The following is a 23122-nucleotide window of genomic DNA, read 5'->3' as shown; positions in this document are numbered from 1 at the left end:
CAACCCTTTTTATGCTGTCAAAACCCTTCAACATATCGCCATCTTTTTCTATTTTATCAAAACTATTTTAGTTCCTTTGGATCATAGAATCATAGAATTCCTACAGTACAAAAGGAGGCCATTCAGCCCATCGAGTCTGTACCGATCACATTCCACCCTATTCCCGTAACCCCACACATTTACCATAAGACCATAAGACCATAAGACATAGGAGCAGAATTAGGCCACTCGGCCCATCGAGTCTGCTCCGCCATTCAATCATGGCTGATATTTTTCTCATCCCCATTCTCCTGCCTTTTTCCCATAACCCCTGATCCCCTTATTAATCAAGAACCTATCTATCTCTGTCTTAAAGACACTCAATGACCCGGCCTCCACAGCCTTCTGTGACAAAGAGTTCCACAGATTCACCACTCTCTGGCTGAAGAAATTCCTCCTCATCTCTGTTGTAAAGGATCATCCCTTTAGCCTGAGGTTGTGCCCTCTGGTTCTAGTGCCCTGACATCAGGGACAACTTAGCATGGCCAATCAACCTATCCCGCACATCTTTGGACTGTGGGAAGAAACCAGAGCACCAGGAGGAAGAAGCCGGAGCACCTGGAGGAAACCCACGCAGACATGGGGAGAACGTGCAAACTCCACACAGACAGTGGCCTGAGGCTGGAATTGAACCCGGGTCCCTGGCGCTGTGAGGCAGCCGTGCTAACCAGTGTGCCACCGCAAATGGATGTTACTCTCTGCTAACTTTGAATTCCACACAAACTCCTTTCCACTGTATCAAAATCAAGGCTTGTCACACAGCACCAATCAATTCTTTTGCAGAATCGTAAAGATGTGTAACTCAGACGGGGTAACACTCTTGCTGCTGAGTTAGATGGGTTTTTACGACAATCGACACATGGTCACCATTAGAATTCTAATTCCATATTTTTCAAAGCTTGAATTTGAATTTCACCGTCTGCCACAGTGGGATTCAAACCCAGCTCCCTTGACCTTACTCTGGATGATCAGTCCAGTGCCACAGGGGGACTGCGGGTGACTTGAGCACAGAATTTAGGCAGAACCTCCCACTGCAGCCCTGAGGGAGTGGAATCTATTGAATGCAATGTGCTCCCTCACTCTTGGAAGAAGAGCAGGTGAGATATCTCAGATGTCATGAACCAATATCTATCCCTCAAGCAACCTCAAGAAAACAGGTCAAGGAACAATCGCCATTATTATGGAGGAGGCCATTTGGCCAGTTGAGACCGTGCTGGCTCTCTACAAGAGCAAATCTGCCAATCCCACCTTCCCACCATTTCCCCATAGCCACGCAAATGTTTCCTCCTCAGATAGTTATCCATTCCCTTTTGAAAGCCATGATTAAACTTGCCTCCCGCTCACTCTCAGTGCGTTCCAGGACCTAATCACTCGCTGCATAAAATAAAAGCCTTATGTTGGCGTTGCTCCTTTAGTTTATTCACTTTGAATTATCCGGTCTATCACGTTGCTATTTGTGGAAACTTGGCTCCAATACAACAGTGACTACACTTCAAGAAGTATTTACTTGGCTGCAGGATGCTTTATAAGTGCAAGTCACTCTTTATTCTTACTCTATTTATCTCTACTCTTTAATAAATGAGGTTGGCTTACCAAGCCTGTAGTTCTTGGAAACTGGGTTGTGCAATGAATCAGATACAAGACTTGCACTTCTCTCATCTTATCAAGAACCACTTGATAAGATGAGGGACTGCTGTTCTTGTTGAACTTAAGAATCAATGATTCTTAATGCGATGACTTAAGATGGTCTCCATTGAGTTCCGAGTCTCAAGAAACTACAGCACAAATCGCTGCCTAAATTACAACCTCATGGAGAAGTCAGCCCATCGCACACGGCTGCAGTAAGGGGTTATTTTAGGACTAGTTTAGGGTTTAAAAAATAGGGTGACATGAACAAGTTGGGCCGAGGGGCCTGTTTCCATGCTGTAAACCTCTATGACTATGACTCGAAGGGATGTTGAGGTACATTGTTTTGGCAGAGTCAAGGGAGCTTACACTTATATCATTTACTGTCCTCTTCCTGACCTGGGTGCGCCGATACTGATTGCTGGAAATTGGAAAGTTCATTCTCTCACTTAAACATTCATCACCTTGACGGACATGGAGATTTAAAAGGGAAAACATTTTCCGAGGTTGACATCACCTTGTCCTTTCACTCTCTGAGTGGCAGGAACACACGTGTGTGAAGTTACAATAGCAGGGTTGGCTACTTTCATTGCCAAGTTAATGACCTGCCCTCTTCCACTCTCAATCAACTTCAAACACTCCCTTACATTAACAATCTTTGATATAAAACATTAATTCTGCTTTTTTCTCTCTCCGCAAATGCTGCCTGAACAACAATTTTCTGTTTTTCGGATCTCCAGCATCCGCAGTATTTTGCCAATCTTTGCTTGCCCCGTATGTTTTCATTGACTCACCCAAGTCAGCTCCTCCTTCTTCACCTTGTGGAACATCATCTGGTTGACATTCCTCCGTTGCATGGCCGGAGATGTGAGGAGGTCGGAAGAGCAGTTACCGCGTACGATGATCAAGTTCGATTTCTCTGGAAAGGAGAGAAGAGGGGGAAGATGTGAACTGGAACCGAGCGATGACCGTCAGAAAAAGATAACCCACTCAAACAGTTTAACCATCGTAAACCCTGCTTGATTTTCATTCCATAAGACCATAAAATATAGGAGCAGAATTAGGCCATTGGCTTAGGTCATGGTTAGGTTAGGTGGATTGGCCAGGCTAACTTGACCCAAGTGTCAGGGGATTAGCAGGGTAAATATGTGGGGTTATGGGGATAGGGCCTGGGTGGGATGGGTCGAATGGCCTCCTTCTGCGCTGTAGGGATTCTATGATTCGGCCCATCGAGTCTGGTCGGAATGTGGGAGGAAACCGGAGCACCCGGAGGAAACCCGCGCAGACATGGGGAGAATGTGCAAACTCCACACAGACGGTGACCCAAGCCGGGAATCGAACCCAGGTCCTTGGCGCTGTGAGACAGCAGTGCTAACCACTGTGCCACCATGCTGCCACTTACTTAAAAAGCAAAATTTAGACAAATATTGAGTAATGCCATGGTAATGAGAGCAAGTGCATAGCTCTCCGAGAGATCTCTCTTACAGAGAGTCGGCACATGTGGAATGCGCCAGATGGCCTCCTTCTACACTGTAACATCCTACAGTGTACTATTCTGTAAGGTCTCTCCCCCAGTCTCTAGTGCAATAGCCAAATAACCTGTCAGAACTCAATGCCATGTGTCAATCCTTAACAGTGACCTCCTGTAGCAGGGGACTGGTAACATCAGTCACTGCCTTAACCAGAAGATGAACGACAGCAACTTGCCTGTACTTTTGTGCAGTAGTCACGCCCAGACAGGAGAGAATTTCAGACAAAATTTGATGCTGAATCAACAGATGTGGCTCTGCTGGAAGTGTCTGATATCGCGTGGTTCTGGGTTCAAGTCCCACTCCAGGATTTGAGCACAGAAATCAAGACTTTAATACAGTACTAAGGAATCTTTGCTCATTTGGAGAAGCTTGTCTCTTGGATGGAACATTAGACCAAGGCTCCATCTACCTTTTTGGATGGATGTAAAAAACCCATGGCACTACTTCAAGTAAGAGCAGGGGAGTTCTCCCCAATGTCCTGGCCAATGTTTATCCCTCAATCAACATCTCTTTTTTTTTTCTCATTCGTGGGACATGGGCATCGCCGGCAGGCCAGCGTTTATTGCCCATCCCTCGTTGTCTTTGGAGGGCAGTTGAGAGTTAACCACATTGCTGTGGCTCTGGAGTCACATGTAGGTCAGACCAAGTAAGGATGGCAGATTCTCTTCCCGAAAGGACATTAGTGAACCAGATGGGTTTTTCCGACAATGGACAATGGTTTCATGGAATCAGTAGATTCCTAATTCCAGATATTTTTTATTAAATTCAAATTCCATCATCTGCCGTGGTGGGATTCGAATCTGGGTCTCCAGAATATTAGCTAAGTTTCTGGATTAATGATCCAGTGATAATACCACTAGGCAGTCATTATTTTACTGATGTTTCACTTATAATCATAGAATAATACATCATAGAATCCCTACAGTGCAGAAGAAGGCCATTTGGCCCATTGAGTCTGCACCGACCACAATCCCACCCAGGCCCCACCTCCTTAACCCCATGCATTTACCCTACTAGTCTCCTTGACATTATGGAGCAATTTAGCATGAACAATCAACCTAACCCACACATCTTTGGACTGTGGGAGGAAACCGGAGCACCCGGAGGAAACCCACGCAGACATGGGGAGAACGTGCAAACTCCACACAGACAGCGACCCAAGCCAGGAATTGAACCCGGGTCGCTGGTGGAATACTGCACTGGGAGATATTTGGACAGTTGGAGGTGGTTTTTAAGGAGTGTCTTAAAGGAGCGGAGAGCAACAGAGAGCTTTTCGGAACCCGAGAGTGGAAGTTGGGAAATAAAGACCCTCTACCTTTTGGTCTAGGTGGACAGCAGGTGTTGAGCTGGATGCTGACGCCTTCCGACATGAGGCCCGTGCTGTGATAGAAATTCAAAAGTTCCTTCAGACTCTCAAACTGTCGTTGAACTCCAGCCAGGGAATAATTTTTCTCCTTTATAATTAGGCAGTCCTTGAAGCCTTTCCCAAATTCCGACTGCATCAAATGAAAGCGTATTAGCAAATGTACTAAAATCCCAGTGCAATTAGTAGACATTTCCTCACATTGAAACATGGCAGGCCACTCAGCCCAATGTGTCTGTACTGGCTGACAAAGAGATACCCAACCCATTCTCATATTCTTGCTCAGAGGTCACAGCCTTGTAGGTTGCACATCTCAAGTGCTTTGCTCAGTGACATGAGGGTTTCTTCCTCTACCATAGAATCCCTACAGTGCAGATGGAGGCCATTCGGCCCATCGAGTCTGCACCGACCATAATCCCACCCAGGCCTATCCCTGTAACCCCAGGTATTTACCTAGCTAATGCCCCTGACACTAAGGGGCAATTTATCACGGCCAATCCCCACCTGACCCGCACATCTTTGGACTGTGGGAGGAAACTGGAGCACCCGGAGGAAACCCACGCAGACACGGGGAGAATGTGCAAACTCCACACAGACAGTGACCCGAGGCCGGAATCGAACCAGGGTCTCTGTGAGGCAGCAGTGCTAACCACCATGCCATCCTTTCAGGCAGCGAGTTCCAGACTCCAGCCACCCTTTGAGTGAAAACATTTCCCTCAATTCCTGGCTAATCCTTCCACCAATGTCTTTAAATCTGTGCCCCTGTTTAACAATCTGCTCCACTGAGGAGGAGGTCCTAGCCTGCACTCCTACCATAACATCAGTTACTGCCTTCATCAGGAGATGAAAGTCAGCAACTGGCCTGTGCAATAATCATGTCTAGACGTTTCACAGGAGAGATTCTGATCCTGAATCAACAAGTGTGACTCAGTTGGTAGCCTCTGATATTGTTTGGTTCTGGGTTCAAGTCCCAATCCAGAACCTTTTATACATTTTGATTAAATCTTCTCCCAGCCTCCTGTGTTCCAAAGAACACAACTCCAGCTTATCCAATCTCTTCCCCACAGCTAAAATTTTCCATTCCTGGCAACACCTTTTATAAATCTCCCCTGTTCCCTCTCGAGTGCGATCACATCTTCCTGTAATGTGGTGACCAGTGCACGGTACGCTAGCTGAGGTCTAACTAGTGAACAGTGGTTAGCATTGCTGCCTCACAGTGCCAGGGTCCCGGGTTCAATTTCGGCCTCGAGTAACTGTGTGGAGTCTGTGGATACACTGAGGGAGAATTTAGCACGGCCAATGCACCTAACCAGCACGTCTTTCGGACTGTGGGAGGAAACCGGAGCACCCGGAAGAAGCCCACGCAGACACGGGGAGAATGTGCAAACTCCGCACAGACAGGGCTGGAATTGAACCCGGGTCCCTGGCATTGTGAAGCAGCAGTGCTAACCACTGGAACTCTACTACAGAAACAGGTGAATGTAATTCAAAGCCTAATTCAATTGGCATCTGTCATGTTCAATGGTTCAGTTGTTCTGTGTTTGATTATGTGAATCTGGTAACTGATTTATGCTCAATGTGCTTGACTGGTTAGGCCCGGGCGTTGACTCAGACTGAAGTAAACAGACAACATAGAAACTACTAGAAGCTGAGCCACAATATTTTAAAATATTGAATACAAACTGGTAAACAAAGTTCCTGCGCACTTAGAAACTAGTGTCAACTTTGCATTGCTTTGAGACAAATCAAATATATCACATATACAACCAAACTTTAAGATGGCGACTTACTTCAACACAAACGGTCAGGAAGTACTTGTTGAACTCCTTAGGGCTGCACCGAAGGACGTAGAGGCCTCTTCTGTTTCCAAGTTTTTTCAGCTTATACATGGCAAAGTCAGAGCTGTTCAGGAAGAGCAAACAACTTAAAATAAAAACAATAGACTAAAAATAACCATTGACCCTTTATAAGGGAGCCAGTGTGTGGGACGGCTGGTGGGCAGAACTGTTGCTGTATTGGGCTTTGCAGTATGGCTTTGATTTGCCTTTGCCTTTTGATGCTTACCATAGTTAGAACGTTTCCATTTGTTAGCGCAGGGGAGGGGAGGCGATGGCCTAGTGGTATTATCGCTAGACTATTAATCAAGAAGCTCAGCTAATGTTCTGGGGACCCTGGTTCGAATCCCGCCACGGCCGATGGTGGAATTTGAATTCAATAAAAAAACAATATATTTGGAATGAAGAATCTACTGATGACCATGAAACCATTGTCAGGGAATCCCATCTGGTTCACTAATATCCTTTAGGGGTGAAAATCTGCTGTCCTTACCTGGTCTGGTCTACATGTGACTCCAGAGTCACAGCAATGAGGTTGACTCTCAACTGCCTTCCAAGGGCAACTAGGGGTTGGCAATAAATGCTGGCCAGTCAGAGATGCCCATGTCCCATGTATGAATGAAAAAAAGTTCTCAGTTTTTGAGTCAGATTGACAATGATCAGAAATTGATTAAGAGTTGGATTGGCCTTTTACAAACCTTTCGCTGGTTCATGAGGTAGAAGAAGCCCATTTGGATGTATTCGGGCAACTAATCAAAAATTTGGTCATAAATTTAGTTTGAGGAGCGTCCTCAGAGGGGAGAGAGGGGTAAAGAGATACAGAGGTTTAAGGATAGAAATACAGGGCTTCGGGTCTTGGCAGATTAAGCTACAGCCATCGATGGTGGATGGAAGTCAGGGATGCACAAGGAGCCAGAACTGGAGGAGACAGATAACTCAGAGGCTGGAGAGGATTACGAAGACCAGGAGGGGTGAAACCATCAAGAGATTTGAAAGCAAGGATGAGAATTTTAAAATTGAGGCATTGCTGGACTTGGAACCAGTGTAGATCAGTGAGCACGGAGTGAAGGGCACTTGGTGCAAGTTAGTGTTTGGATGCTGTTCACATGTGCAATGACTCACCCGATGAAGGAGCAGCGCTCTGAAAGCTCGTGCTGCCAAATAAACCTGTTGGACTTTACCCTGGTGTTGTGAGACTTCTTACTGTGCCCACCCCAGTCCAACGCCGGCATCTCCACATCATGGTCTTTAGTTTAGAAAGACGTCATGTGTCGGCACAGGCTTGATGGGCCATAGGGCCTGTTCCTGTACTGTTCTTTGTTCTATATGTGGGTGTGGTACTTTGTGGTGGGACTCCAAAACAATGGCCGGAATTCTCTGCCCGGTCACACCCTGCCACCCCACCAGCGAGGATGGAGAATTTGGCACTCAGCCAATCTCCATGCCCTGCAGTGGGACTGGAGAATCCCACCAGTGTGAACGGCTGGAGGATTCCTGCCACTGTCTCACATAGTAACGGTCAAGCTTATACCCCACCCTCCTGACCTTAACCCTATTGTAAGGAGGCACCGAATGAGGGACAAACATTTCTTAACAAGGTGGAAGAGACGATAACTGGTCAGCACCTTGTCACCAGAAACAATTGTCATGACCACCCATAGTGTGCCCCTGCCAAAACCTGGATGCAATGCCTTTATTCTTTCAGAGGTGGGACATGCAGTGGAACATGAGGAAAAAATAAGAGTTTGAGGATACGTGTAGTTCTAATGGCTGCTCCCCTTCTTAAAGGAGATGGCCCACTGTCACGCGGCCAATTGTAATGTCTGACCCTTGAACGTACGTGATTGGTCCGTGGCAGTTGTCCTCAATGTGCTCCAACAGCTTGGGTGGAGCCACCTCTTTGCAGAAATAGTGATGTGCGTCAGCCGTCAGTCTGTAATAGCCATCGATAAGAGACACGAAGGAAAGAGCTTCTCTCAGAGTGGGAAACTCTGCCTCCTGCAGGAATGGAACAGGTTAAACAGAGACCAAATCAGAACCACGTTATCCCTCTAACTACAGTTATCCCTCTAAATACACGGGTCACTCACCTGATGAAGGAGCGGTGCTCCGAAAGCTCGTGCTACCAAATAAACCTGTTGGACTTTAACCTGGTGTTGTGAGACTTCTTACTGGGCCCAGTCCAACGCCGGCATCTCCACATCTTTACACTATCTGCTCCCGGTCTTTCTGTAGTTTACATACTGCTATTGACAATGCTCTTCTGAGTTTTCACTCCCACTTCTCCTAATTTCCAAATATCTCGCCTCTCGGGAGTTTGTGGTCCAACTCTGGCTCCAGAGGCCTGAGCACAGGCTGACATTCCCAGTGCTGGTACCAAGGGAGCACCTGCGCTGTCGAATGTGCCAACGTTCGAATGAGATATTAAACTGAGGACCTGTCTGCTCTCTCAGGTGGATGTATTGGGGTGGCACGGTGGCACAGTGATTGGCACTGCTGCCTCACAGCGCTAGGGACCCGGATTCAATTCCGACCTTGGGTCACTGTCTGTGTGGAGTTTGCATGTTCTCCCCGTGTCTGTGTGGGTTTCCTCTGGGTGCTCCGGTTTCCTCCCACAGTACAATGATGTGCGGGCTAGCTTGATTGGCCCGTGTTAAATTGTCCCTTAGTGTCAGGGGGATTAGCAGGGTAAATATGTAGGGTTACGGGAATAGGGCCTGGATGGGATTGTGGTCGGCGCAGACTCGATGGGCCGAATGGCCTCCTTCTGCACTGTCGGGATTCTGTGATTCGATAAGATCCCATGCGGCACTAATCTGAAGAGGAGGAGGGATTGTTCTCCGTCGTGTCCTGTCCGATATTTATCCCTCTGTCAGGATCACAGACCGGTGCATTTTGTCGTTATCACATTACTGTTTGTGGGATCTTGCTGTGCACAGATGGTTGCAGCATTTCCTCCATTGCAACAGTGACTACATTTCAAAACTACTCCATTGGCTGTGAAGTGTTTGGGAATGTCCTGAGGTCAGGAACAGTTCCACATGAATTAATGTCTTTTGTTCTTTATTTTACACACTCTCCAACCTCCTCACTGCCCTGAAATGACGAATAATCATATCACTCTCACTCAACAACAGTGGCACACTGGTTAGCACTGCTGCCTCACAGCGCCAGGGACCCGGGTTCGATTCCCGGCTTGGGTCACTGTCTGTGTGGAGTTTGCTCATTCTCCTTGAGTCTGTGTGGGTTTCCTCCGGGTGCTCCGGTTTCCTCCCAAAGATGTGCTGGTTGGGTGCATTGGCCGTGCTAAATTCTCCCTCAGTGTACCCGAACAGGCACCGGAGTGTGGCGCCTAGAGGATTTTCACAGTAACTTCATTGCAGTGTTAATATAAGTCTACTTGTGGCACTAATAAATAAACTTAAGGAGAAAAGCTTTAGCATCATCCATATACAGTCATTGTTCAGTCCACCATTACGTCTCTCTCTTAACTGATTCCAGGGTTTTGACCCAGATGTACATTCCAAACCTTCTTCCCAAAGGGCAATTTCCCGATCAGTCCTAAGTTTACCCTTGGCTACTTTGTCCCCTTGTCTGCCGGTCACGGTTTAATTGGAAGCAATAGCTACTGAACCATTTCAGAAGCTAAAGGGGTTAAGACGAGGATAGGTTGCATGAGTTTTTCCATTGAGTAAAGCTGATTGGGTGATAATCTGACTGAGATGTTTAAAATGGTAAAAGCAGTTTACCGGGTAGAGAGAGAAGATATTTCCTCTGGTGCAGGAAGTCCAGAACAAGGGGGCATAACTTGAAAGTTAGAGCCAGTCCATTCAGGGGCAGGCAGGAGTATTAAGGGCTATAGAAACATAGAAGATAGGAGCAGGGGGAGGCCATTTGACCCTTCGAGCCTGCTCCCCCATTCATCACGATCATGGCTGATCATCCAACTCAATAGCCTAATCCTGCTTTCTCCCCATAACCTTTGATCCCCTTCGCCCCAAGTGCTATATCCAGCCGCCTCTTGAACACATTCAATGTTTTTTGGCATCAACTACTTCCTGTGGTAATGAATTCCACAGGCTCACCACTCTTGGTGATGAAGTGTCTCCTCATCTCCGTCCTAAATTGTCTACCCTGTATCCTCAGACTATGGAGCCAAGGTGGGTAGATGCAGTTGAGATTCAGATCAGTCATCATCCAACTGAACTCAGGGTTAAGGAGCTGTATGGCCTGCTTCTGATACTAAGTTTGATCCTACTGTTCTATATTTACATTCTGTACCATTGTGTGGCACAGTGGTTAGCACTGCTGCCTCACAACGCCAGGGACCTGAGTTCGTTTTTGGCCTCGGGTCACTGTCTGTGTGGAGTTTACATGTTCCCCCCGTGCCTGCGTGGGTTTCCACTGGGTGCTCCTGTTTCCTCCCACATTCCGAAGGACATGCTGGTTAGGTGCATTGGCCATATTCAATTGCCTCTTAGTGTCTCATGATGTGTGGGTTTGGGGGAGTAGTGTGGTAAATACATGGGGTTACAGGAATAGGGTTAAAAAAAAAGGTGTGTCAGAGCAGATTCGATGGGCCAAATGGTCTCCTTCTGCACTGTAGTGATTCTATGATTTACCAACTCTTAAACCTTGTTGGCTGTCACCACCTTTCAAGGTTGAAGATCTGAGATGTCTCCAGCATTTCATGAGAACTCAATTCTCTAAAGCTAGGGATCCGGTTCTTGGTTCCTGATTGGTCATTCCTTTGATGATTGAATTGGTGGCACCCCTCACCTCTTTGTTGGAAACCCATCCGTTTAGGTCCCATGGCAGACGTGAGGGCCTAATCTAGTCAGACCCGTCATTACGGCAGCTGTTATTGGATTTGACATTAAGTCAAGGTTCCATTTGCCTGCTCAGGTGGATGTTAAAGATCCCACGGCACTACTCAAAGAGGATCAGAGACTTACCCAGTTATATTGAGTAACAGTCCAAACACTGACTACCTGATCCTTTTCCTTGATTGTATGACCTTGCAGTTGGCTGATGCACTCATCTGTGTAACAAGTGAGTGATCCTTAAGTGTTGTCATTGTGTGTAAGGTGTTCTGGGATGCCCCCTGTGGTGTGGTAAAGGTGTTATCCAAATGACACCTTTAACGAAAACTGAGGGGTGACCTGATCGAGGTGTTCAAGATTATGAGGGGCATGGGCAGGATGGATAGGGAACAGCTGTTCCCCTTAGTTGAAAGGTCAGTCACAAGGGGACATAGGTTAAAGTGAGGGGCAGGAGGTTTAGGGGGGAATGTGAGGAAAAACCTTTTTACTCGGAGGGTGGTGATTGTCTGGAATGCGCTGCCTGGGAGGGTGGTGGAGGCGGGATGCCTCACATCCTTTAAAAAGTATCTGGATGAACACGTGGCAAATCATAACATTCAGGGCTACGGGCCAAGCACTGGTAGATGGGATTAGGTGGGAGTCCAGGTGTTTCTCGCTTGTCGGTGCAGACTCGATGGGCTGAAGGGCCTCTTATGTGGTGTATGATTCTATGATTCTTTGTTTCAAAGTGACAAATGAGTCTGATTCCAACCGTTCTTTTAGGAAGTGCATTCCAGATCAGAACTAATCACTATGTTAAAAAGTTAAAGGTAAAGTTTATTTATTAGTCACAAGTAGGCTTACATTAACACTGCAATGAAGTTACTGTGAAAATCCCCTAGTCGCCACACTCCGGTGCCTGTTCGGGTACACTGAGGGAAAATTTAGCACGGCCAATGTACCTAACCAGCACGTCTTTCAGACTGTTGGAGGAAACTGGAGCACTCGGAGGAAACCCACGCAGACACGGGGAGAACATGCAGACTCCGCACAGACAGTGACCCAAGGCCGGAATTGAACCCGGGTCCCTGGCGCTGTGAGGCAGCAGTGCTAACCACTATGCCACTGTGCCCCTCCTTAAAAAATAAGGTTCTTCATGTAGTATCTGATTATTTTGCAAATGACGTTAAATTTGTGTCCTTTGGTTACTGACCCTTCTGGCACTGGAAACATATTTGCTGTTCTCCTGATTTTAACACTCCTAAAAAATCACTCTGAACCTTCCCTGCTCTGCACCAAATCAGTCCAAATTCGGAACTTACTGGGACCAAATTGGAGAGGATATTATGAATGGACATTCAGGCTGCTGAGCTTAGGTCTCCTGACTCGTGCTCCTGACAGGTTGATATTCTGTGCTAGGATGTAAAAGTCAACCTTCAAATAAAGTTTACCAAAAGCTTGTTGTCTTGCTTGGTAAGTGTGACGATTCGACTTTCTTCCAGGACATAATCTCGACTGGCTTGCTTGAGAGTGATGTCAACAATCTCAGGGAAGTCACAAAATGGCTGCCACTGCAAAAAGAGGAGAGAATTCAAACAGAGATCACCTTATTATCCAGCGACCAGTTAAGCAGTTTACAGTCAGGGTTCTATCAACACACAAACAACTTCAGGCAGATGAGATGACTCACAGAATCATAGAATCCCTACAGTGCAGAAGGAGGCCATTTGGCCCATCGAGACTGCACCGACCACAATCCCATCCAGGCCCTATCCCCATAACCCCGTGCATTTACCCTACCGAGTCTCCCTGACACTAAGGGACAACATAGTTTGGCCGATCCACCTAACCCACACATCTTTGGTCTGTGGGAGGAAACCGGAGCACCCGGAGGAAACCTAGGCAGATATGAGGAGAACGTGCAAACTCCACACAGACAGTGACCCAAGCCGGGAATTGAACCCGGGTCCCTGGCGTGAGGCAGCAGTGCTAACCACTGTGCCACCATGCCACCCCTGAAGGACTCTGGTCCTTCTGTCCAATATGATACGCTGTACAACACAATGACCGGAATTTTACTGCCACGCCCGCCCTGTAATTGGGACAGGCGCGGCTCGCAGAATGGAATTCTCCGTTGACCTCAGGCGGGATTTGACGAGCCTCGCCCAAGCGAGGTTGCCAAATACCGGCCAATGCACGCACTACTCACCCCACCCAATCGTCTCCAAAGTTGCACAGTGGCTCATAGCACCAGGGCCCTGGGTTCAATTCCCGGCTTGGGTCACTGTCTGTGTGGAGTTTGCACGTCCCCGTGTCTGCGTGGGTTTCCTCCGGGTGCTCCGGTTTCCTCCCACACTCCAAAGGCATGCGGGTTAGTTTGATTGGCCATGCTAAATTGCCCCTCAGGGAGGAATTTTTCCATCGCACCTGTCAGGATCGGAAAATGCAAAGGTCCGTTGACCTGGGGCGGGATTTTCCTTGGGGCGAGTGGGGCCAGAAAATCCCACCCTCGATAGGTGGGTGCTCCCTGCAAAATAAGACCAATCACTTCTTGTTGACTGAGCTAAACATTTGTCCCAAGGTGTGTAGGTTAGTTGAATTAATGGGGTAAATATGTGGGATTACAGGGATAGGGCCTGGGTAGGATGCTCTGTCGAAGAGTTGGAGCAGACTCAATGGGCTGAATGACCTCTTTCTGCACTTTGGGGATTCAATGATACCTGATGAAAAGTGAAGGTCCAGCTAAAATCCCATGTTGGAGAATGAAGCAGCTGAGCTAGCCTGCTACCAAAGTCTTCAGTTTATGGAGGTAAATATCGAGCTATGTTATCAAGCACAGAACCTACCTGCAGTCTTTAATTTGGTGAACAATACTCACAGCTGACAAGAGGGTTGGATTAGATTAGCCTGAGGGAATGGGAGTAAACTTCTCAGAAATCACATGGTCATGAACTGCTCAAAGATAAAAAACCGTGGATCTGATTGACATGGAATTTAAAGTCTGTTTAAAGAATGAGGCGCGATTGGCCACGTTAGGATTGTTTTCGCCGGAGTTCAGACGAATGAGGGAGGGATCTCACAGAGACTTATAAAATTCTAACAGGACTAGACAGGGTAGATGCAGGGAGGATGTTCCCGATGGTGGGGGGAGTCCAGAACCAGGGGTCACAGTCTGAGGATTCAGGATAGACCACTTAGGATAGAGATGAGGAGACATTTCTTCACCCAAAGAGTGGTGAACCTGTGGAATTCATTACCACAGGAAGTAGCTGATGCCAAAACATTGAATGTATTTAAGAGGCGGCTGGATATAGCACTTGGGGCCAATGGGATCAAAGGTTATGGGGAGAAAGCAGGATTAGGCTATTGAGTTGGATGATCAGCCATGATCGTGATGAATGGCGGAGCAGGCTTGAAGGGCCGAATGGTCTCCTCCTGCTCCTATCTTCCATGTTTCGAATGAAAGAGTTAAGACTTAGCGTTATAAGTGTGATAACCCTCAGGACTTGCGTGGAGAATCACTGACTGACCATCCTGCGGGACTTGTTGAATACGAGCTCCCTGGGGATTGGTAATTAATCCACCAGGTGGTGCTCATGTACCGAGCCCTGTATAAAGCAGGCCCCTGAGCGGATCCATTGTTGCATTGTCCCGGTGGGGAGTTGCTTGTGTTCACCACATGCTCGTGGGTTTACTTTCCTTTATTTTGTGCAATAAAGCACTGTTCCATTACAGCCGACTCCTGGAATTATTATTATAAGTAGAGCACCAGAGCTAGGAAGTCAGGGTAATTCACTGGCTGGATCTCACGCCTTAGTGAAGATGTCACAATCCTGAAGTGGGTGTGGAGATTTGCTGGGATTTGGCTGTCCAGAGAAACTGGAGAGATGGGGCTTGTTCTCCTTGGAATAGAAATGTTTATGGGGTGTTTTACCAGAGGTGTTGAAAATTGTGAGGGTTTTTGATCGAGTGGATAGAGAGAAACGGTTTCCAATGGCAGGAGATTGGATAACCAGAGGGCACAGATTTAAGATAATTAACGAAATAACTAAACAGGGAGATGAGGAGAATGTTTTCAATGCAGCGAGTTGTTGCAATCTGGAAAGTGCTGCCTGGTGGAAGCAGATTTAATTATAGCTTTGAAAAGGGAATTGTATCTCTACTAAGAAGTGATATGGGGAGTGAGACTATCTGGTAGCTCTTCTAAAAAGCCAGCATGGGCATGATGGGCTGAATGGCCTGCTTTGGTGCACTATGCGTTCATGAATCCATGGCTGAAGGCAAGAATGTTCCCTTGAGCTAAATTCCTTTTGCTATCTTCATACAAACAACAGAAACATAGGACAATTACAGCACAGAAAAAGGCCATTCGACCCATCTTGACCATGCCAGCTCGGGGACGCCCAGGTGCCCTTCCTAATTCCCCGTTCCTGCACCCAGCCCATAGCCCTGTAGTTTACAGCACTTAAGGTGCAGATCCAGGTACTTTTGAAATGAGTTTAGTATCTCTGCCTCCACCACCAACTTGGGCAGCGAATTCTACACATCCACCACCCTCTGGGCAAATAAGTTCTTCCTCATATCCCCTCTATGCCTTCTGCCATTCATCTTGAATCTATGTCCCCTGGTTCTAGAATTCTCTGCCAAGGGAAACAATTCTATTCTGTCCACTCTTTCTCTTCCCCTCATAATTTTGTGCACCTCAATTAAGTCACTGCTCAGTCTTCTTTGTTCCAAGGAAAATAACTTCAACCTGTCCAATCTCTCCTCATCGCTACACTTTTCTATCCCTGGCAGCATTCTTGTAAACCTTCTCTACACTCTCTCCACAGCAATTACATCTTCCTGTAATGACCAGAACTACACACAATACTCCAGCCGTGGCTTCACCAATGTTTTATACAATTCCAACATTATATCCTTCCTTTTATATTCTATACCTCTGTCAATGAAGGAGAGCATTCCATTTGCCTTCATTACATACCTATTTTCTCAGAAGACTAAGGAAATTCTGCAAGTCTGCTATGACTCTCACTAACTTTTACAGGGTGCACCATAGAAAGCATTCTTTCTGGTTGTACCACTGCCTGGTGTGGCTGCTGCTCTGATCAAGACTGCAAGAAACTAAAAGGGGTTGTGAAGGTAGCCCAGTCCATCACACAAACCAGCCTCCCATCCATTGACTCTGTCTACACTTAGACAGAAGCTTCAGGGATACAGTTACTCTGTCTACACATAGACAGAAGCTTCAGGGATACAGTTACTCCGAGGAATGAAAATAGATGGGTGACGGTGAGAGGGGCTGGGAAGAAGCAGTCGGTGCAGGGATCCCCTGTGGTCGTTCCCCTTAGCAATAAGTATTCCGCTTTGGATACGGTTGAGGGGGACGACATACCAGTGGTGAGCCGCAGTGAGAGGATCTCCGGCACTGAGTCCGTCCCTGTGGCTCAGGAGGGTCAGGAGGAGAGCGGGAGGGCAATAGTTATTGGGGACTCATTAGTTAGAGGGATAGATAGGAGGTTCTGTGGCAGCAAAAGAGACTCGAGGATGGTTTGTTGCCTAGCGGATGGCAGGGTCCGTGACGTCTCGGACCGTGTTTTCCGGATTCTTAAGGGGGAGGGGAAACAGTCACAAGTCGTGGTACACATTGGTACCAACGACATAGGTAAGAGAAGGGACGGGGATTTAAAACAGGAATTTCGGGAGCTGGGCTGGAAGCTGAGAGCAAAGACAAAACATGTGGTCATCTCTGGTACGCTACCGGTGCCACGTGATAGCGAGTTGAGGAACAGGGAGAGAGTGCACTTAAACATGTGGTTGCAGGGATGGTGCAGGAGGGAGGGTTTCAGATACGTGGATAATTGGAACACGTTCTGGGGAAGGTGGGACCTCTACAAACAGGACGGGGTGCACCTGAACCAGAGGGGCACCAATATCCTGGGAGGGAAATTTGCTACGGCTCTTCAGGGGGATTTAAACTAATTTGTCAGGGGAGTGGGAAAAGGAGTTGTAGTCCGGAAGTCAGTGTTGAGGGTGGTGAGATATTGGGGAAGGTATCAAGGTCAAGGGTGGGTACCGGTAGACAGGAAGATGGGTTGAAGTGTGTCTACTTCAATGCAAGGAGCATCCGGAACAAGGTGGATGAACTTGGGGCGTGGATTGCTACTTGGGACTACGATGTTGTGGCCATTACGGAGACGTGGGTAGAACAAGGACAGGAATGGTTGTTGGACGTTCCGGGGTATAGATGTTTCAGTAAGTGTAGGGAAGCTGGTAAAAGAGGTGGAGGAGTAGCATTGTTAATCAAGGATAGTTTAACGGCTGCGGAAAAGCACTTTGAGGGGGATATGCACACTGAGGTAATATGGGCTGCAGTTAGAAACAGGAAAGGAGCGGTCACGTTGCTAGGAGTTTACTATAGGCCCCCAAATAGTAATAGAGATGTGGAGGAAGAAATTGCAAAGCAGATTATGGATACGTGTGGGGGTCACAGGGTAGTTGTCATGGGGGACTTTAACTTTCCAAATATTGATTGGAACCTTTGTAGGTCGAATAGTTTGGATGGGGCACTTTTTGTGCAGTGTGTGCAGGAGGGGTTTCTGACACAATATGTGGATAGGCCGACAAGGGGTGAGGCCACATTGGATTTGGTACTGGGAAATGAACCGGGCCAAGTGTTAGATTTGGTTGTGGGAGAGAACTTTGGAGATAGTGACCACAATTCGGTGTCTTTTGTTATTGCAATGGAGAGGGATAGGGCCGGACGGCAGGGCAAGGCTTACAATTGGGGGAGAGGTAATTATGATGCGATTAGGCAAGAATTAGGGGGCATAAGATGGGAACAGAAACTGTCAGGGAAAGGCACTGATGAAAAGTGGAACTTTTTCAAGGAACAAATACTGGGTGTCCTTGATAGGTATGTCCCTGTCAGGCAGGGAGGAAATGGCCGAGTGAGGGAACCGTGGTTCACAAAAGAGGTGGAATGTCTTGTGAAAAGGAAGAGGGAAGCTTATGTAGGGATGAGGAAACAAGGTTCAGATGGCTCGATTGAGGGTTACAAGTTAGCAAGGAATGAGCTGAAAAAGGGGCTCAGGAGAGCTAGGAGGGGACATGAGAAGTCCTTGGCGGGTCGGATCAAGGAAAACCCCAAGGCTTTTTACTCTTATGTGAGGAATAAAAGAATGACCAGGGTGAGGTTAGGGCCGGTCAAGGACAGTGGTGGGAACTTGTGTATGGAATCAGTAGAGATAGGCGAGGTGATGAATGAATACTTTTCTTCAGTGTTCACCAAGGAGAGGGGCCATGTTTTTCAGGAAGAGAAGGTGTTACAGGCTAATAGGCTGGAGGAAATAGATGTTCGGAGGGAGGATGTATTGGCAGTTTTGAATAAACTGAAGGTCGATAAGTCCCCTGGGCCTGATGAAATGTATCCTAGGATTCTTTGGGAGGCGAGGGATGAGATTGCAGAGCCTTTGGCTCTGATCTTTGGGTCCTCGCTGTCCACGGGGATGGTGCCAGAGGACTGGAGAGTGGCAAATGTTGTTCCTCTGTTTAAGAAAGGGAATAGAAATGACCCTGGTAATTATAGACCGGTTAGTCTGACTTCGGTGGTTGGTAAATTGATGGAAAAGGTCCTTAGGGATGGGATTTACGACCATTTAGAAAGATGCGGATTAATCCGGGATAGTCAGCACGGATTTGTGAAGGGCAAATCGTGCCTCACAAATTTGATAGAATTTTTTGAGGAGGTAACTAGGTGTGTTGATGAAGGTAGGGCGGTTGATGTCATATACATGGATTTTAGTAAGGCGTTTGATAAGGTCCCCCATGGTCGGCTTATGATGAAAGTAAGGAGGTGTGGGATAGAGGGAAAGTTGGCCGATTGGATAGGTAACTGGCTATCTGATCGAAGACAGAGGGTGGTGGTGGATGGAAAATTTTCGGACTGGAGGCAGGTTGCTAGCGGAGTGCCGCAGGGATCGGTGCTTGGTCCTCTGCTCTTTGTGATTTTTATTAATGACTTAGAGGAGGGGGCTGAAGGGTGGATCAGTAAATTTGCTGATGACACCAAGATTGGTGGAGTAGTGGATGAGGTGGAGGGCTGTTGTAGGCTGCAAAGAGACATAGATAGGATGCAAAGCTGGGCTGAAAAATGGCAAATGGAGTTTAACCCTGATAAATGTGAGGTGATTCATTTTGGTAGGACTAATTTAAATGTGGATTACAGGGTCAAAGGTAGGGTTCTGAAGACTGTGGAGGAACAGAGAGATCTTGGGGTCCATATCCACAGATCTCTAAAGGTTGCCACTCAAGTGGATAGAGCTGTGAAGAAGGCATATAGTGTGTTAGCTTTTATTAACAGGGGGTTGGAGTTTAAGAGCCGTGGGGTTATGCTGCAACTGTACAGGACCTTGGTGAGACCGCATTTGGAATATTGCGTGCAGTTCTGGTCACCTCACTATAAGAAGGATGTGGAAGCGCTGGAAAGAGTGCAGAGGAGATTTACCAGGATGCTGCCTGGTTTGGAGTGTCGGTCTTATGAGGAAAGGTTGAGGGAGCTGGGGCTGTTCTCTCTGGAGCGGAGGAGATTGAGGGGAGACTTAATAGAGGTTTATAAAATGATGAAGGGGATAGATCGAGTGAACGTTCAAAGACTATTTCCTCGGGTGGATGGAGCTATTACAAGGGGGCATAACTATAGGGTTCATGGTGGGAGATATAGGAAGGATATCAGAGGTAGGTTCTTCACGCAGAGAGTGGTTGGGGTGTGGAATGGACTGCTTGCAGTGATAGTAGAGTCAGACACTTTAGGAACATTTAAGCGGTTATTGGATAGGCACATGGAGCACACCAGGATGGTAGGGAGTGGGATAGCTTGATCTTGGTTTCAGATGAAGGTTGGCACAACATCGTGGGCCGAAGGGCCTGTTCTGTGCTGTAATGTTCTATGTTCTATGTTCTATGTACACTTCCTGCTGCCTTGGAAAAGCAGCCAGCATAATCAAGGACCCCATGCATACTCTCTTCCACCTTCTTCCGTCGGGAAAAAGATACAAAAGTCTGAAATCATGGACCAACCGACTCAAGAACAGCTTCTTCCCTGCTGCCATCAGACTTTTAGAATCATAGAATCATAAAATCCCTACAGTGCAGAAGGAGGCCATTTGGCCCATCGAGTTTGCACCAACCACAATCCCACCCAGGCCCAATCCCCGTAATCCCATGTATTTACCCTGCTAATCCCCCGACACAAAGGGGCAATTTAGCGTGGCCAATCCATCTAACCTGCACATCTTTGGACTGTGGGAGGAAACCCATGCAGACACGGGGAGAATGTGAAAACTCTGCACAGACAGTGGCCCGAGGCCGGAATTGAACCCCGGTCCCTGGTGCTGTGAGGCAGCAGTGCTAACCACTGTGCCACCGTGCTGCTATTTTGAATGGCGCTATCACATCTTAAGCTGATCTTTCTCTTTATCCTACCTGTAACTGCAAAGCTATATTCTGCACCCTATCCTTTCCTTCCCCCGATGTATTATGTGAATGGTGTATTTTGTCTGTACAGTGCACAAGAAACAATGTGACAATAATAAATCAAATCTAATCAAAATGTCTGCCACAAATAAACACCAACCTCATCTTCTTTCAAGCTCCACTGAATTCCATGTTCTCCAGAGACACAGATGAACTTGTGAACCTCCTGCCCTTGGGGGTCCCAGGTTGGATCTTTAATGTGGAAGGTCTCCTTGCTGGGCACAGTTTCCAAGCTCTCCATGTCCATGAGATATTTCAGCTTCAGGTACTTGAGGTCCGCCTCACAGTGGCTGATTTTCTTCAGGAACTTGTTGAACTTTCTCCGGATTCTCTTCCTCGTCAGGAAGTTGTGCTGCTGGATTTGGCAACGGAGGGTGGCTGGGATACAGGACTTGTAGCTTTAAATGAAATGAGGATGGATTCATGAGCAAAGGATATTTCAGGAATGAAAACACTCTACAGTGTCAACATACTGGAGGAAAAGGAAGATTCAGTAATTGAATAAAATAAAGGTTAAAATTAAAATTTGGATAAAATGAAGACTGGAAAGTCAAAACACTATCCATCAGAGTCAGCATGGTTTTATGAATGGCAAATCATGTTTGACTAATTTGCTAGAGTTCTTTGAAGATGTAACAAGCAATGTGGATAATGGGGATCCTGTAGATGTAGTATATCTGGACTTCCGGAAGGAGTTTGATAAGGTGCCGCACAAAAGGTTAATTCACAATGTTCGATCACATGGGATGAGAGGTAATTTATTAGCTTGGATAGATGACTGGCTGATAAACAGAAGACAGAGAGTCAGGATAAATGGGTTTTTTTCTGGAGGGCAAGAAGTAATTAGTGGGATGTCACAGGGTTCGATCCTTGAGTCCCAGCTATTTACAATCTCTATTAATGACTTGGATACAGGGATAGGAGGCTCTATAGCTAAATTTACAGATGACACAAAAATAGGCGGGACAGTAAGTTGCAAAGAGGAAATAAGAACCTTACAAATGGATATCGATCGGTTAGGAGAGTGGGCCATAATGTGGCAGATGGAGTTTAACATGGATAATTGTGAGGTCATGCATTTTGGTCTGAAAAATGGGAAGGCGACTTATTATCTAAATGGGAGAGACTTCGGGGTGCTCCGATGCAGAGGGATCTGGGTGTCCTCGTTCATGAGTCACAGAAAGTTAGCAGGTACAGCAGATAATAAAGAAAGCGAATAGAATGTTGGCATTTATAGCTAAAGGAATAGAATATAAAGGGAAGGAAGTATTGCTGCAACTATACAAGGCATTGGTGAGGCCGCACCTGGGGTATTGTGTACAGTTTTGGTCCCCTTATTTGAGGACAGATGTAGTGGCATTGGAGGCAGTTCAGAGGAGGTTCACTGGATTGATTCCAGAGATGAGGGGTTTGTCGTATGAAGAGAGATTGAACAGTTTAGGCCGATACTCTCTGGAATTCAGCAGAATGAGGGGAGATCAAATTGAGGTATACAAGATGATAAAGGGTATGGATAAAGTAGACGTGGAGTGGATGCTCCCTCTTGTGGGACATTCTAGGACGAGAGGTCTCAGGATAAGGGGCAGCAAATTTAAAGCAGAGTTGAGGAGAAACTACTCCCAAAGGGTTGTGAATCTGTGGAATTCGCTACCCCAAAGTGCGGTGGATGCTGGGACAGTGAGTAAATTTATGGAGGAGTTAGATTTTTAATTGGTAATGGGGTGAAGGGTTATGGGGAGAAGCAGGAAAAGGGGGATGAGGAGCATATCAGCCATGATCAAATGGTGGAGCAGGGCCGAATGGCCTAAATCTTATGAAGTGAAGAATGAGATTGATAAGAATGCATCTTTTTGAAAGGGTTCTTTGATGTGTAAACTAGCATAACAGCGGGAAAACATGTGTTTACCTAGTGACTGGGGGATGAACAGCGAGGTATTGAAATAAATGTTTTAAAAAATTCATTCTTGGGATTTTATTGCCCATCCCTAGTTGCCCTTGGAGGGCAGTTGAGAGTCAACCACATTGCTGTGGCTCGCAGGACGGCAGATTTCCTTCCCTAAAGGAAGACTGTAGAAGAGGTGAGTTTGAAGTGGAGAGATAATTTGCAACTTTATGCTAAAAGCCTGGCCCAAGGGGCTATCTCGGTAACATCAAAGGAGGGAAACTCCAGACCCACAGCAGCATATCTGAGTACAGCAGGAGAGGAGGAAGAGAGGTACAGTTTGTAAGCCGCTACAACCATAGCCACACCCAGATATAGAAAACAGTTTGTCTCCTGAAAACAAGTTGTTGCTGACAGCTGCTGTTATCAAAATCTCAGAGATGCAACACTGATAAAAATGAAAGTTTTCCTAAGCTAGAAGAAGCTGGGCTGCACAGCTGCCTCGCAGC

At 46.8% G+C, this 23122-nt stretch overlaps 1 protein-coding gene across 6 annotated transcripts in view; it reads right to left on the bottom strand.

Moving 5' to 3' along the window:
* Nucleotides 1–23122, bottom strand: part of LOC144479655 (tyrosine-protein kinase JAK2-like) — a 126657-nt gene that overhangs the window by 45268 nt on the left and 58267 nt on the right. For all 6 annotated transcript variants that reach the window (XM_078198643.1, XM_078198641.1, XM_078198644.1 and 3 more), the window contains exons 6-11: nucleotides 20832–21129; nucleotides 12649–12768; nucleotides 8236–8393; nucleotides 6351–6462; nucleotides 4513–4693; nucleotides 2460–2584 (exon numbers count right to left, since the gene is read on the bottom strand). In XM_078198643.1, coding sequence (XP_078054769.1) covers nucleotides 2460–2584; nucleotides 4513–4693; nucleotides 6351–6462; nucleotides 8236–8393; nucleotides 12649–12768; nucleotides 20832–21129 — 994 coding nt within the window. The remainder of the gene's footprint in view (nucleotides 1–2459; nucleotides 2585–4512; nucleotides 4694–6350; nucleotides 6463–8235; nucleotides 8394–12648; nucleotides 12769–20831; nucleotides 21130–23122) is intronic.

Source organism: Mustelus asterias, chromosome 26, assembly GCF_964213995.1.
Source record: "Mustelus asterias chromosome 26, sMusAst1.hap1.1, whole genome shotgun sequence".
Classification (NCBI taxonomy): Eukaryota; Metazoa; Chordata; class Chondrichthyes; order Carcharhiniformes; family Triakidae; genus Mustelus; species Mustelus asterias.
This window is presented reverse-complemented; position numbering and strand designations above follow the sequence as displayed.